The sequence below is a fragment of the Martes martes genome, assembly GCF_963455335.1.
Source record: "Martes martes genome assembly, chromosome: 16".
NCBI lineage: Eukaryota > Metazoa > Chordata > Mammalia > Carnivora > Mustelidae > Martes > Martes martes.
In genome coordinates this window covers 51,117,033-51,134,028 of record NC_137904.1, presented here as the reverse complement: position 1 = coordinate 51,134,028, position 16,996 = coordinate 51,117,033, and the positions used below count along the sequence as shown (strand labels likewise).

At 40.4% G+C, this 16,996-nt stretch overlaps 1 protein-coding gene across 1 annotated transcript in view; it reads left to right on the top strand.

Moving 5' to 3' along the window:
• SMURF2 (SMAD specific E3 ubiquitin protein ligase 2) overlaps positions 1-15,558 on the top strand; it is a gene marked incomplete at its 5' end in the record, with an annotated part of 115,754 nt that extends 100,196 nt beyond the window's left edge. Inside the window, 8 exons of the mRNA XM_080826672.1 lie at positions 1,249-1,352; positions 3,789-3,903; positions 5,812-5,990; positions 6,808-6,945; positions 10,477-10,597; positions 12,996-13,197; positions 14,580-14,655; positions 14,977-15,558. Coding sequence (XP_080682798.1) covers positions 1,249-1,352; positions 3,789-3,903; positions 5,812-5,990; positions 6,808-6,945; positions 10,477-10,597; positions 12,996-13,197; positions 14,580-14,655; positions 14,977-15,076 — 1,035 coding nt within the window. The 3' untranslated portion in view covers positions 15,077-15,558. The remainder of the gene's footprint in view (positions 1-1,248; positions 1,353-3,788; positions 3,904-5,811; positions 5,991-6,807; positions 6,946-10,476; positions 10,598-12,995; positions 13,198-14,579; positions 14,656-14,976) is intronic.
• Between the last annotated feature and the right edge of the window lie 1,438 nt (positions 15,559-16,996).

The following is a 16,996-nucleotide window of genomic DNA, read 5'->3' as shown; positions in this document are numbered from 1 at the left end:
TCAGAGATTTAATCTAGAAGGTAAACATTTAAATGGGATGAAGAATGTGAAATATTATTCCAGTTGGTTCAGCTTGATCTCTGCATTGCAAATACTTATTTGTTAATGAATTTTTATATATAGATATGTATCTATATATACTTAAAAAAAAAGATTATTTATTTATTTATTTGACAAAGATCACAAGTAGGCAGAGAGGCAGACACAGAGAGAGGGGGAAGCAGACTTGACACGGAGCAGAGAGCCTGATGTGGGGCTCAATCCCAGGACCCTGGGATCATGACCTGAGCTGAAGGCAGAGGCTTTAACCCACTGAGCCACCTAAGCGCCCCTACTTTTTTTTTTTTTTTTTTTTTTTTTTAAAGTAAACTTCACACCCAGAGTGGGGCTTGACCTCACAACCCCAAGATCAAGGTATACACACTCCATTGCCAGCCAGGTGCCCCTGCCCTGTTACTGAGTTTTAAAAGGCCACAAATATTATCCATCCCATACTTTCTAATTCTTCCAAAAGATGAGTGACTCTAAAGTCCAAAAGTCATTTTGTTTAATTCTTTTTGAACTACTTCCTTAATTTATTGAAAATCTTCCTTCCTCGTATATTTTTATTTTTGGACTTTATAGCCCTGCTATCACCTTCAAAGTTCTTCCGTAATAAGTGGGAGAGGTCCAAGGCAGGGTTTTCCCACTCATTGGAAGACTCATGGGTTTGATGTTTGGGGATTTGGTAACCTTTTTCCTAAAGGATGAACTTTTCTTCTCTCGGGACAGTTCTAACCTTGTTTGTAAGTCAGTCAGTTTTTTATTTTAAAATAATATGAAGATGCTGGTTTAATGACGATCAGATAAATGATTACTTATATTCTTTGGAACTTTCTTTTTCTCATCTTCCTGTTGGTGCCTGTGACCTAGAATTAGGTCAACCAACTTTTAAAAATTTGGCACTTTTATCAAATTCTGTAATGTGACTTGTGTAGTCATTGCTGTGGTTCATAGAACTTAAATACGGAGTTTTGTACTTAGGCTGTTAATATAACATTTATCAAATGAATTAATTTCAATAGTATTAAACTATATCCATCTTGCTATTATAAGTTCCAAACACTTGGAGTTTATCCATTGATTTGATTGTTGAACAAATTTCATCTTATTTCAATAAATGTATGTTTTGTAGGTAAAATGCAAGGGAGAGTTTAAATAACAAGTTTAAAGCACCTAGTAACAATAGTATGTTAACTTTTTTTTCAGGAATCCTATCGGCAGGTCATGAAGATGAGACCCAAAGATCTGTGGAAGCGATTAATGATAAAATTTCGTGGAGAAGAAGGCCTTGACTATGGAGGGGTTGCCAGGTAAAGACTTGCTCATGAGTAAATGACATATGGTTATATTTATAAGTTTAAGATACTTCCTCTGGTGAACCTTCTCACTGATATTTATTTTCTAGTGTAACATTCCCTAATTTTTGCAATACAGTGGATATCCTAATAGATATGTTCGTGATGAGGCTGGAGCAGGACTGCCACCACAAAGTAATTGAGAACTCCCTATGGATTATCCGGCCCAGCGAGACTGCCTCTGAAAACTAGCTGCAACCCTACATGGGCAGCGGTGGGCCCCACGGGCCCTGCATGCTCTCCATCTCTCTCCTTCAGTATGTGTTATTCCCTCTGCTTTACATTGTTAGGAACGGTCTGGAGATTTTAATGACGTGTATTCTAAACTGAATGCTGTTTTCCTTTGCTCCCATTGCCATGCTTTTTAACCTTGTTAAAGTAATGTCTGTGTGTGCATGTAAGTAGGGAAGCGTGGGTGTACATATGTGTGTATTTCAAGCAGTCTTTAAAATGTTTCCCTACGGAAGCTGTAATGTTTATGCTACTTTCAAGCGTACATTTTTTTATAGGTGTGAGAATTTACTTAATGTAGATGTAGCAGTAACAGTGTAGCTTCTGTACTGAAACGTCCTAAGGACCGTCATAATAATTCTGCTATCCCTCATCTAAATCCTGTGCCTAAATTAAATTTGTGTTTCCACCAAGTCGCATTACTGGTTGTCTCCTGTAGGCTTATTTTTATTCTGTGGCCTTTTTACCGATAAATGGATAATTTCTTCAGTTTGGAATTTTAGAATTCATCACATGTACCTCATACTTAGGGCTTGAGAGTTTCTGTGGAATTCTTACAATTTGCTCATAACTAGATTTGAATGCTTCTTAGGAAGACTTGTTAATTATCTGTTGATGGAATCTAAATGCTGTAATTATATGTATAGTCAAGAAACTAGTCAGTTTTTTGTTGTTTATTTCTTAACCTCGCTATTGTCAGGGTTTGGGCAGACTAAATGCTATGTGGCAACAAAATGCTTTTTCTGCTCTTTACTGCGTAGTGGAACGCCGGAGTAGCTGGGGTCTGCTTACATGTGTGTTCAAAGTACTTGGTAAAACAAAACAAATATTTCGATTTTCTTTAAAATAATGCATAAGAAAGCATAGAAGACATGTCAGGTGAGCTTGTTAAGTGTGTTGGCACATTGTTTATGTGGAGACCTTCCTCACTTTTTTAATTTCGAGTTTTTCTAGTATTACATAAATGGTAGTGATTTGATTTAGACTAAATCACTTACAGAACTTTGAATTTTAACTACTTGTCAATAGTGTTTCACTGCATTTCCTAAAAACATCATTCAATCTTTTTTTTTTTTAAGGTTTTATTTGTTTATTGCAAAGAGAGACAGTGAGCAAGAGCATGAGCAGTGGAGGGGCAGAGGGAGAAGCAGACTCCCCGTGGAACAGGGAGCCCGATGTGATGCCAGGGCTCGATCCCAGGATGCTGGGATCATGACCAGAGCCGAAGGCAGAGGCTTAACCAGTTGAGCCACCCAGGGGCCCCTCGGTCTGTTTAATCCATAATATTGGAACAGATACAGATATCTTTCCTAGTGAAAGAATGACAAGAATTGAGACTAGAACTACATCTCTTTAAGTCCTAGACTAGTAATTTTGTTTTACCGAGATAAGTAACAAGTTACCTTTCATACTTTGAAAAACAAAGAATTTGTTAAGTTTCAGGTGATAGTACTATTTATTATGTGGTTTTTAAAACACTGATGTACACTTGAAACCAATTACTATGAAACCTACCCCGCAAGTGCAGGCTTGCTCTTGTGTTCCTGCGTATGCCGAATGCCTTGCGGTTCCCGATCGCTTCGTACTTGATTATGATGTATTTTAAGGTTTACACAAAAGATGATGAAATGGGATAATTTCCTTATTAAACAACATCAACGACAAAACAGAACCTTGTCCAAAAGTGAGAGTAAATCACTGCTATACTATTTATCAGTATAAACCAGTATAAATGGGCCATGATAGGAATGAACCAGAATAGTATAGACCACATGGATGTTTGGGGGGGAAAAAAGGTCTTCCCTTCATTTTATGTTTCTCCTGGATTAGAAATTTGTTTAGTAACTAAGTAGGTAACAGGCCACTAGGCTGCAGCATCTAATGAGTCATTGGCACTTCTGGATTATACCTTTATACTCTCTGGTACTGAAATGTCATAAAATTGCCATAAATAGAGTGAGACGTGACTTCAGTATAACAAAACAAGAGTTCATTTGCTTTTTGGGGCATGGTAGAGTTTTCCAGTGTCATTTTATAGAACTAGTTAGTGCTGCTTTATTTTCTTTTATTTAAAACATTCTTTGCTGTAGTAATTAAGAGGATATCTTAATAAAAATATTCATTAACAAAAAAATTCCTGTATCCTATCTTGCTTTCTAGGGAGTGGTTGTATCTCTTGTCCCATGAAATGTTGAATCCTTACTATGGCCTCTTCCAGTATTCAAGAGATGATATCTATACGTTGCAGATCAATCCTGATTCTGCGGTTAATCCGGTAAGGCTGGTGGTTATGAAGAGGTGAATTAACTTGGGACCTGTAATGCTTTTCATTTGAAATGTCAGTGTAGTTTAGGATCACTGTCCCTGTCCGAGTCAGAACCTACCTAGCAAGTCCTCCTTTAGAAAATCAAGGAAATCGTTATGGATAGATGCAGTAATCTGTGCTCCGGGATGCGCACTGCATCACTTAAAGGAGCCCTAATTGGAAACAACATCGTTGTCCGTAAGCGAGGGATTGGATAAATTATGATATGAAGCAAAATTATGTTCATGGTTAAGAGCTTAGGTTCCAGAATTAGAAAGACATGAGATCATATATCCTGGTCCTGTTACTTACTAGCTTTATGATTTAAGCCTCAATTTTACCATTGTTAATAAGAATAAGCATAATTTGAACCTCAGAAGGACTGTGACAGTTAAGTGGGACCCTGCTCAGTAAGTATTTAGCATAGTGATGTACATTGTTAACCCTACTGTGCATTATTAAGCACTCAGCAAAAGCTAGTAGCTGTTACTAATCGGTTTTTATATTATGTCTGTTAGGTTTCCATACAAGGGCATACTGTATAGACACTAAAATGACACTGCGGGATAGTAGTTAATGATGGATAAAGTGTTCATGATACATTAAGCGAAAAGAAAGTTACAAAATAAGATGATACAATTTTGGTAAATATATATGTAAATATATATGTAAACATTGAGAGACTCTATGGTATAATGCTGACAGAGGTTATCTCTAGGTGTTAGATTACGGGTGATTTTTTGTTCTGCTTGTCTATTTTCTAAATATTTTCTTTTAAAAAAACCTTTTTTAAGATAAAAGAGAGGTTTAAAGATGAACTTAAAGATTACTTATTAACTAGAGAAGAAAGAAAATTTTAAATGCCAATAACAGTTTATCATGAAAGACCAAATATAGCCAAACATGGTAGAAATGATAGGTTCATTGCAGAGAAGTTTTATAAAGGGAAGATTTTTAGGTGAAGGCTCTGCTTGGGGAGTCCATTTCTGCCACTGTATTAATAATAGCTTGTGTTTGTTGGATGTTTACTCTGTGCCCTTCCAGTGCCATGAGCTTCACCATCACATTTTACTCCTCGCAGAGTACTGTTATTACCCTCATCTTTCCACACATGGAAAATGAATCCTATAGGAGTAAAGTAATTTGCCCAAATATGCATGGCTAGTAACTGGCAGAATTAGGGCTCTGGTCCAAGTTAGACATGAAATCTGTGCTCTTTAATCTGTGGTGTTCTGAAGTTCAGATTCTGGTTAGGTCAAGGAAATAGGGAGACTTAATATTGAAAGCTTTTTTTTCCATGACAGAGTCAGGATTGTAAAGGCTCAGCAGGTGACAAAAGGAGAGGAAGAGAACCCTGAGTGGTTTCATGAAGCTACAGTGGGAGTGAAGTTTGGACTTAATTTCTTTCTTTCTTTTTTTTTTTTTTTAAAGATTTTATTTATTTATTTGAGAGAGAGAGATCACAAGTAGGCAGAGAGAGAAGGGGAAGCAGGCTCCCTGCTGAGCAGAGAGCCCAATGCGGGGCTCGATCCGAGGACCCTGAGATCATGACCCGAGCCGAAGGCAGAGGCTAAACCCACTGAGCCACCCAGGCACCCCTGGACTTAATTTCTAAAGATAATTATTACAAAGTGACTTTACCCTCTGGGAGAAGCTTGTCTCTGGTATGATATTTTAGCAATGGAGAGAATTTTGAACGTGCCCTATATAACTCTCCCTATTGATTATTGACCTTTGATACGATGGCCTTTTCCACTTAAGTAAATTGTAGAGTATAAATTGATAGTTATAAAAAAGATGGCTCTTGCTTAATTTTTATTAAAAATTCCCTGTATAGTATCTAACTTGAGTATTTATATGAACTTTTCTCAATTTCAGGAGCATTTATCATACTTCCACTTTGTTGGACGAATAATGGGAATGGCTGTGTTTCATGGACATTATATTGACGGTGGTTTCACGTTGCCTTTTTATAAGCAGTTGCTTGGGAAGTCAATTACGTTGGATGACATGGAATTAGTTGATCCAGATCTTCATAACAGTTTGGTGTGGATCCTGTACGTATTGAGTCTTGTATCTGTTCATTATAGTTAGAATCTGAGCCTTAAAAACAGTGCATGTTTCAAAACGGATGTACTTTTTCAAAAAAATAATGCACAGAGAATATTGAGAGAGATTATCTAAGTGTTAGGACCACATAAGACTTTCACTCTTTCTGCTGCTTTCCCATATATTTCAGATTCCTAAAAGTTAGTGCTACTACTTTAAAAAGGAAAAGAAAAAAATCTAGTATATTCTGTTTTTAAAAGTACCACATGTAATAATTTCCTCAACATGATTCTAGTGCTATTCCAATCCTGCATGTGTGAGAACAGCAAATTCCTGCTGAAGTAGTGATTATAGAAACCACATTTTGGAAAGGGTATCTGTAAGAATCAGTTCTATTTTGTCAGAGGTCATTTGTTTGTGAATATATATAGGTCATACTTATTTTTACCAAATACACAAGTAGCTTTCTCATGGGACAGTCAGGCGTTTGGTTGCATGGGGGTACCCAGATTCAAATAGAGCGTCTTACCTAAAAGCCAAACATAATTGAAGTTTTTCCCTGTGTAAAGCCTAGGTTTGGCCAGGGGGCTTTGTCATTACTCAGAAAGTGAAATGTTTCCTGTGTTTATGAAGGTGAAAACTCTTTGACCTTTCTGCCCAAGAACTAGGAGGTATGGTGGCATAACGACTAGCAAAAGGAATCTGATCTTACATTTGTTGTGTCATAGAACTGTCTTAGTTTTATCTGTCTTACCAATTAAGACATCTGTAGGATCCGTATTTTAGATTTTCCAGTTAAATATCTTTCTCTCTTTTCCTTTCTAGTGAGAATGATATCACGGGTGTTTTGGACCATACTTTCTGTGTCGAACATAATGCATATGGTGAGATCATTCAGCATGAACTTAAACCGAACGGCAAGAGTATCCCTGTTACTGAAGAAAATAAAAAAGAATATGTTAGGTAAATACCTCTATGTTCTCATGCCTGAGAATTGTTTCAAGGCTCTAGAATGGCCATACAGCAAAACATTAAAGTATTTCGGTCGTGTCACTTATTGCTACAAAATAGACTTCTGCAGAATTGAGTGGCATTAAAAACCACCACCATTTTATTTTTTTCTCACAATTCTGTGGGTCAGTGTCTCGGATGGAGAACAGCAGGGAGACATTCTGCTCCTGCATGTGGTGTCATCGGGGACTGGCACCAGGATGGCCTCTTACTCAGTGAGGGTGGCTCAGATGGCCAAGGGCTGACTAGATGGCCCCTGGGTCACCATTTCGGGTCCAGTTCTCACTGTTGGTTGGGCTCCCTGGTTATCCCCAGGTGGTATCTGGGGCCTGTCAGAATTCTCCCCACGGCCATTCTCTTCCCAGCATAGCCGGACTTCCTGTGGGGCCGCTGGTTTCCCAGAGCACACAAGCAGAGGTTGTCAGACCTTTTGAAGGCCTAAGCCGGAAACCGACCAGATCACCTCTGTTGTGTTCTTTCTGTTAAAGTGAGGGCCAAGCCAGCCCAGGCTCAGTGTGAACGAGGGGCTACACAAAGGCAAGGATAGCAGGGCACCGGGTACGTGGGGCTGGTCGTAGCGCCGCAGCTATATCCGTACAGGCCACGGCCGCGCTCCCTGACCAGCACCCGCCCCGTCTGTGAGCAAGCACGTCATGAGTGTAAGGGGTAAATACTAGAAAACGTTCTTTAGATTTTCTGTCATCCCCTGATGATTGAGCAATTTAGAAGTATCAGGTTAGAGCATTTGGCCTATGGTAACTAAAGTTCTTTTAAATAGTAGTCAAATGTAGGCATTTGAACTTGACCACATGGACATAGAAATGTACACGCTGTACTTCTTGGTGTAGATATGTCCCTAAGTCTTACTGGCTTAAACTGTCCTGGTTGACAAGTGAGGCCCATCATTCTCACAGACTGTTCATGGGCGTGAGCACTGGAATAGCTTTTTTGGAAAGCAGTTTGATAACGGCTATCAAAATGAAAATACATATGCCTTTCAACTAGCAGCTCTGTTTTGAAGAATCTATTCTGTGGAAACACATGTAATTAAAGAAATATAAATATGGATGTTCAGTTAAATACTATTTGTAAAAGCAACTGAAAACTGATGAAATGTTTTTAGAGAACGATTTACATATATACATTCAACAGAATATTATATGGATGTTTTAAAAGAAAGACTATATCACAGTTAAAAAAAGTTTTGGGGGCACCGGGCTGGCTCAGTTGGAAGAACATGTGATTCTTGATCTCAAGATCATGAGTTTGAGACCCACATTGGGTATGGAGATTACTAAAAAAAAATAATAAGAAGTTTTTTTAAAAGACAAGTTTTAGGGGCACCTGGGTGGCTCAATTGGTTAAGCACCTGCCTTCAGCTCAGGTCATGATCCCAGGGTCTTGGAATCGAGTCTTCATTGGACTTTGTTAACCGGAGAGCCTGCTCCCTCTCCCTCTGCCTGCCTCTCTTTCTTTCTCTCTCTGTCAAATAATACAAATCTTTTTAAAAAGGCAAGTTTTAGGAATTATATGGGAACAAAGTCGGTGTTGTTTTATAATTATTTGGAAGATGTCCAGGAAGTCTGCATACCAAATAAAGTGTTAGGCTGGGATGAGGGAGTGCTGGTGCTGGGCCTGGAAGTAGACAGGGAGGAGTGGGTTAATAGAATGGACCGTCTAGCATGGCCTACTCAGTTCCTAGACCCCACTTGCCAGGACTCAGTCATGTGTTCAGGACATAGTCATATCTCCTAGTGGATACAGTTTTGACGGAAAAAAGTTACAGAGGTGTGCCTGGGTGGCTCAGTTGGTTAAATCAGCTGCCTTCAGCTCAGGTCATGATCCCAGGCTCCCTGCTCAGGGAGCCTGCTTCTCCCTCTCCCTCTGCTGCTTCCCCTGCTGTGCTCTCTCTCTGTCTCTCTCACCGTCTCTCTCTCAAATAAATAAAATCTTCAAAAGAAAAAAAGTTACAGAGGAAAAACATTTGCAAAGATGCACAATTTTGCTGTCCTCTTAAACGAGCAAACAAAAATGAGTTCTGCCAAAGGACCTGATGTTAAGTAACTTCTCAGAGTAGAGATTGGTTTCCCCATGTTTGGAAGAGGAAGTACTGGCATATTTGGAAGGTGAATAGTTCTGAGATTTTTGAGATGGAGAAGTTTTCCCAAGTGGATAGATTTCTTTTTTAAAGGCAATTCAGTTATGGGGCGCCTGGGTGGCTCAGTGGGTTAAAGCCGCTGCCTTCGGCTCAGGTCATGATGCCAGCGTCCTGGGATCGAGCCCTGCATCAGGCTCTCTGCTCAGCAGGGAGCCTGCTTCCTCCCTTCTCTCTCTGCCTGCCTCTCTGCCTACTTGTGATCTGTCTGTCAAAAAAAAAAAAAAAATGCAATTCAGTTATAAATCCAAGTCAAAAATACAAATAAAGCTACACGTTGGATGTAGTTTGGTGTACTTTTTGTTGGTAAAATTACATCTTTCAGGTTTTATTTTTTTTTTAAGATTTTATTTATTTGACAGAGAGACATCACAAGTAGGCAGAGAGTCAGGCAGAGAGACGGGGGGCGGGTGGGAGGGGGGGAAGCAGGCTCCCTACCGAGCAGAGAGCCCAATGCGAGGCTCGATCCCAGGACCCTGAGATCATGACCTGAGCCGAAGGAAGAGGCTTAACCCACTGAGCCACCCAGGTGCCCTCTTCCAGGTTTTTTTTTAAGGCCTCCAGGAAACAATGAGTATTTAATAAAAAAGTGTTTACTGTTGGCTTTTCCTATTCTCATTCTAGATTTGAAGAGCCTCTTTACCTCCTCCTTCCCCACATACTACCTCCAAAAATATAAACAAAACACCTACCACATTGAGATTATACTTTGAAGTGAAATCAGAAAAGTAGTCTGTTTTGGCTGAATGGGCTCTTTTTTTCTGGTTGTTGGCATGAATGCTAGAAGTTCAGAAAGAAGTTTCATCTAGATTTTAACTTCAGACCCACCGGATCCCCGGCTGCCTTCCAGTTTACTGAGAGTTTCTCCGATTTGCCGAGTTGCTTCATTCTTACTGCTTTTGTCAGTGGAAGGTCACCACTTTTGAATTTCCAGTGAGCCATCTCGCAGCTCAGGGTCCAGCACCCTTAAGGATTTGAGATTCTTTCAGACTATGGACTAAATTCTTTTTTAGGATTTTATTTATTTATTTGAGAGGGAGAACAGGGGGTGCTTGGAGATGGGCAGAGGAGGAAGGAGAGGAAGAGGAAAAGAATCCCAAGCAGCCTCTCTCCTGAGTGCGGAGCCTGACTCCGGGCTTCATCTCATGACCCGAGCTGAAACCAAGAGTCCGGTCCTTAACCCACTGAGCCACCCAGGCGCCCCAGACTGTAGACTAAATTCTTAATGCTAGGTGCCAGGAAGTGTAATGATGCTAAAGTAGAGATTCACAATAGTTACCAAATCTGAATATATTTGATCATATGAAACCCCTGCCCGATGTTTACAGGCTATATGTGAACTGGAGATTTTTACGAGGCATTGAGGCTCAATTCCTGGCTCTGCAGAAGGGATTTAATGAAGTAATTCCCCAGCATCTGCTGAAGACATTTGATGAGAAGGAGCTAGAGGTCAGTGTATTACTGTCATGACATCATTTAGTGTCCTGAAGAAAGGTTGGGAATTTTCTGTTAACTTCGTTTTAGAGGAAAGTCATATTGCTGGTGCTTTTGAAGTTTTATGGTGCAGTGCTCCAAGAATGCTTATTCACAGGAAAAGTCTTTCCTGCTTTGGAAAAAGCCTTTCGTGCTTTGGAATTTCTCTAAGTAAGCCATCTCTCTTATACTGTGAACACTCTTTACTTATTTTTCCATATTACTCTTTCTGGTTTTCAACAGATTTCATGTCTTATGTGTACATTCTTCTGTGTGTACGTGTTGTTTTCTATTCCCTAATTAAGTAGTTATTGATTTAATTAAATTTTATTACTTTGTCTCCACCTTATTGAAGTTTATTGGAATTAAAAGCCTAGCTTCAATTGGATTCCCACTGATCTTTGCAAGAAAGCATTTGATAGACAAGATCACAGAGAAATAATTAAAACACTTAGGATAAACTGTATCTAAACATCTTTCCTCTCTTTGGAAATATTCATTACTAACAGTACCAGTAATAAATAATCAACCATTTTTTTTTTGTTATCGTTTTCCTTTAAAGCTGGTTGTTAAAGCACCTTTAGTCTGGTTTTGTAATTAAGACCTTTAAATAAATACATCCGAATTTCCACTGAGCTACTTTGAAAAAACAATGAGGTTTTATTCTGCTAGAGGTCCCAAATTTAATAAGTGGCTAGGAATAGCATAAATATTTGAAATCTACAAATAAATATAAAACATTTTATTCATTAACATCAGTCACCTTTCTTTTTTTAAAAAAATATTTATTGGGGCATCTGGGTGGCTCAGTCAGTTAAGTGTCTGCCTTCTGCTCAGGTCATGATCTTGGGGTCCTGGGATGGAGTCCTGCAACGGGTTCCCTGCACGGGAGGGAGTCTGCTTCTCCCTCTCCCAGTGCCCCTTCCACTACCCTGCTTGTGCTCGCTCGCTCTCTCAAATGAATAAATAAAATCTTTTTTAAAAAATTATTTATTTACATAGTCTCTCCACCCAGCGTGGGGCTTGAACTCACAACCCCAGGACTGAGAGTCGCACGCTCTTCCACCTGAGCCAGCCAGATGCCCCTTCGGTGTCCTTCCTAACTAAATCTGTTAACAGACCTGTTAGTGAATCTAAACAGATTGGTTTCACAGTACCATCCCCCATTCCTTTTGTGATTCAACTATTCAGTAGTGAAATGGCTGGAGGAAGTTTCGGTCAGGAGAAGGAGGAAAACACAGGAGGAATGGCAGTAACGCTGAAATACCGTGCCTTTTCCTCTGTTCATAAAATAAGTGAGGGATTTGGCCCTGTAATTACCACTCCTCTGACGAAAAGAATTGTGGAGATAATCTTTTGTGTTAATAATACTTGTGTGATCCTATTTGGATAACCACTTCCCTGTTCAGTGTGGCTGTGATTTAGTAATCCTTCCAGAACCTGCTGAAGCTTTGGTGGAGATTTTATTCAGTAGGGTTAGGGTTTATTTTACATAGTTTCTGTTGGTAATGAAATTGAACTTTGAATGAAAAAAGGCATAATTTATTTTAGAGTTCTGTGGGATTAATAGAACTCATTATAAAATGTGGGATTTGCAAGTTGCACCGTCTTTACACTACACACTGTTATAATTCGCTGTTGGAAACACTTCATTGAGACAAGTTAGTCTTGGAGCCTAAGGAGATGTACTAATAGTATCCAAGTGATTTTGACGCGGCTCCTCTGTGCAGGCCATGCAGCCAGATGTCCAGCAGAGCACGCTGTCCTGTATTTCGTACTTTGCTAGAACTTAAAGATCATCAAACAGATTACTCTCGCTTGTTCAGCGCTCATTTCTTGAGTTGTGAGCCGCATGGTGCTTGCACAGGACCGAGTGAGGTAGATGTTACTGAGGTATCACAGCAGGGGAGACTGCTGGCCGAGCGAGGTGGACCGAGTTGCCCAAATCCCAAAGCTAGGAAGTGTTGAAACCCAGCATGACGCAGGTATTACGGAAGGCACATATAAACTGTATTTACTCTGTTTTCCGTCCATTAAACAAGATTTAGCATTCTCCTGTGAAAATATGGAACTTCCTTTTCCCTCTGAAGCTCACGTTCACCACAGTGGTGGGTCTCAGACCCCGGGTAGGGAGCCTGCGGTACGTAGGTCCATGAAGCCTTTGAAATACAGACCCCGCTCTCAGCCCAGACTCACAGAATCAGAATCTCTGGACACAGGACCTGATAGTTTTTGTGTTTCGAAAAAGCTTTCTAGATCTTTGATTAAGCACCATCATAAGAGAGCCAACACTACAAATCTAAAGTTCCGTTTGAGGGGTTTTTGGCTTAACGGGGATTTCCATTGGCTCATTATTTGTGCGGTATTTTAACAGCTCATTATTTGTGGACTTGGAAAGATAGACGTTAATGACTGGAAGGTAAACACCCGGTTAAAACACTGCACACCAGACAGCAATGTCGTCAAGTGGTTCTGGAAGGCTGTGGAGTTTTTTGATGAAGAGCGAAGAGCACGGTTACTTCAGTTTGTGACAGGATCATCTAGAGTGCCTCTGCAGGGCTTCAAAGCTTTACAAGGTGGAGCACAGGGTCTGGCCTCCGGGGCGGGGGGCGGGGGGTGGCACGGCAGTATCTGGTTGGGTTTCATTCTGTTTCTGTGGGTAACTCTCTCGTCTTGATACCTTCGTCTCCTTCCTTTCCTTTGTTCCCCTCCGGAGCGCCTTTTCCGCTGGGGTTCAGGTCACTGCGACCACAGTGATCACTGGGATCCTGGGTTCACGGTGAGTGCGGCACGCGGGTGGGTGCCACTCTGCCTTTTCTGGTCACCTTGCTTTTAGCCTGGGGTGCACCTTCTGCCGGGGAAGCTCGTCTTCTTCCACCTTCCCATCACAACCGGCCTGACCGCACCCACTCAGGACGCCTCCTCACTCTACTTTTTTCTTTTTTTTTTTTTTAAGATTTTATTTATTTATTTGACAGATCACAAGCAGGGCGGTGGGGGGGTGGGAGCAGGCTCCCCGCTGAGCAGAGAGCCCGATGCGGGGCTCAATCCCAGGACCCTGAGATCATGACCCGAGCCAAAGGCAGAGGCTTTAACCCACTGAGCCACCCAGGCGCCCCCTTTTTTATTCTTTTAATAGAAAGAGGCAGCATGAGTTTGTGGAAGCCGTTTCTTGGTCCGGTCCGAGCACGTTCCTTGCTGCGCGGCGTCAGCCCGTTTGTTGACAAACGTCTTCCATTTTTACGACTTGTTTTCTGTGGCATCGCTGTCCAGTTTGGGGATGGGTTGGCAGCACCACCAAGGACTGTGGCGCTTCCCTGGGTGGCAGTTGCTTCCTTTCCCTCTGAAGCTCTTCCCACGTGGAGCCGCTGCCGCGACAGGGGGGCGTCCCCGGGAGCGTGTACTTTGCGCTGTGCTTACATTCCCTATTTGGGGCCCTCACTAGACTCCCCAGATGTGTACAGTGAAGCTGTATTTCTGCGTACGCTTAGATGGAGCGTCTTGTGGTCACTGAGATTTATTCCATTGAAACTGCTAATCTTTTGCTGTCAGCCAAGTTTGAGGCATGAAACCTAAATTTGCATTTAGGTTGTTATCTTTTTGAATGTGTGTATATATATTTGATCTTGGATTTGTCCATTTACTTTTCTTCTCATACTTTTGGCACATCAATTTTTTTTTTTTTTTTTTTTTTTTTTTTTTGGTAGAAGATAGAAGTTGGGAAAGGATTTTAATTCTGGAATTTTGCTCAAATTGAAATGCTAGCGTATTAAGGAATCCAGTGTTATCCAAGGTCGATTCCAGTTTTCAAAACCCAGATTCTTTTATCCTGCCCTTGGCAGCTTGTAGTGGAGTCAGCGGTATTCCCATCCTTAGGCCCCACGGTTTACGTACCAGATTTATTCCGAGATTTCAGAGACTAACACAATCACGTGACCCACACTGACTTCCTCTGCAGGTGCTGCGGGCCCGCGACTCTTCACCATTCACCAGATTGATGCCTGCACCAACAACCTACCCAAAGCCCACACTTGGTGAGTTGTTTTTGGGGGCTTCCCCCACTCATTCCATGTCCCTGGGTGTGAGTTTTAAACCGATTTGCTGTTTCATTTGCTGTTCTTAGTACTGAAAGGACCTCTAAAAGGAATAAGCAACTTTTAAGTGATTTAAGATTATTCAGAAATTGGTAGGAAAGCCTGAAAGTGGCAGCCTCAGCTTTAGAGAAATACAACTTATAATTTTCTGTGTGTTGTGAGAAGCGATGTGCCTGAATTCATATAATACTGTGCTTGCTAGGCTAGGCCGGTTGACTTAACTCTCAATGAACTATGTGCATCTAATTTGCTTCTTTACAGCTTCAATCGAATAGACATTCCGCCCTATGAAAGCTATGAAAAGTTATATGAAAAGCTGCTAACAGCCATCGAAGAAACATGTGGGTTTGCTGTGGAATGACAGACTTCAAGGATTTCCCCAGGACTCTATTTATACCCCGACCGCCAGCCTCCTTTCAGCAGAGTTTCGCAGAATGCGGAAATACAGGAACCCCCCCCCCTTAAAATTTTTTTAGGACACTGTGAGGGGAAAGGACAATTTTGAAATTCCTTTTCAAGGAAAAAAAAGAGGTCTTTATGCTTTGCCATGAGGCCACACTCAGCTGCTATTTAAAATTAATATCTTGAACCTAAAGAATGCTGACTTTTCCTACATTTCCAGAGTTAGGCAGTATTCTACACTTAAAGACTACTACTATTTTTATAAAAGGTAATCTATTCAAGTCGCTCCACAGATTTCAAGTCTCTCAAACATCAGGACAACTTCAGCAGTCGGTACACACGTCACATTTCGTTTTGATTGAATACATGATTTTGAATAGCTCCTGTACTTGCTCTTTGTAAAAAAATAAATAAAATTATTTTGAATTATTCTACCTTTGTAAACAATTGGCTAAAGGAATCATTATCTTTAAAAAAATTAAGCCATTTACACATTTAATTACATTTTTCTATAGCAAAGCATTATATTTTAAAAGCATTATATGTTTCAACCTAGCTTGAGTGAGTCTTTTGTATATTTTTCAAGTACGAACTTTCTGGAATACAGCCACATTGTTTTGGTTGTCAGATTCCTAATGCAACCATTTAGTCTAAACTAGCTTATTGGATACAGTAAGATGCATTCAGGGGCTCCTTGTTTTTAAGAAACTTTAAAGAAAAAATCCTAATTTTTTATCTTGAATGAATATGATCAGGTATTTTGGATTTACTTTTCATCTTAAATGGAAATACTGCATTTTTATAGCTCCTCAGATAGTGTGGTTGGGATGGGATTTTCATTCTTTTGCTGGGTCAGCTTATCTTTAATATATATACTATTTCTGTAAACCAAAGTCTCCTGTGACAAGTGCACCTAATTTATGTTTTAATTACGGTCTAAGTTTCTATCAAGGAAAACCATCCAGAACCTTTGTTTAGCTGCTCAGGAGCTAAAATTATGACAAAGGAATCATTTTATTCAGCCAGTTTAGAAAATCCTGCTTTTACCTAATAAAATGAAGGTGGGGGTGGGGAGGGGTAGGGCAGGGGATGGGATTACTGAAGAAATAGTGATTCTAAATCTCTGGTATAAATTTAGAAGTGAAGAATTCATTTTGGAGGTAAGGGCAGCTCAGTTCCCTTGGTGTTGATCAGCATCTGATTTTGGATTATCCAGATTTAGCTTTCAAGGTGTGTGGCATGTTGCATAGTCCAGAAGGCAACCAAAATTCTGGAGTAAGGGATTGAAAAACTCTGAACTCATGGATGGATTTTTAAATTAAACTATCAGAAATCTGCATATATATATATATATATATATATATATATAGGCAAATTTGGATGAGCTAGCTCTGTTGAAATTTTGCAGCTTAATTATCACGTAAATAGGCCCTTGGTGTTCTTTTGTTTGGTGGATTGGTTTTCAGCCTGTGTTCGTGAGCCAAGGGGTTCCTCAGAGGTGCCTCAGAAGTAATGGTCTAAGAGAGGAGGGGCAGAGAGGGAGAGGAAAGGCCTAGTCGGTATTTGAGCCGCAGCCTCTAACTGCCTCCCCCGCCCCCTTTACCAGAGCAGCTCCCAGTTTCTCTCTTTCGTGTATTGAAATTCCAAGTAAGCTCTCATGGGGTAGGAGGTTGGGGGAGGGGATATAGAAGAAGTGGAAATTTTGCTGTTTAAAAAAAAAAAAAAAAAAAAAAGTCGAGAACTACTTGTGTAGTCTTCTCAATATTTGAATTTATTTCATTCAGCCAAATTGGACTGCTCCTTGCAAGCTGGTCATAGTCCTGCCGTGCAGTGCTAACGCGCTTCTGCTGACCCTTTCCTTCGCAGACACTGTGTGTTT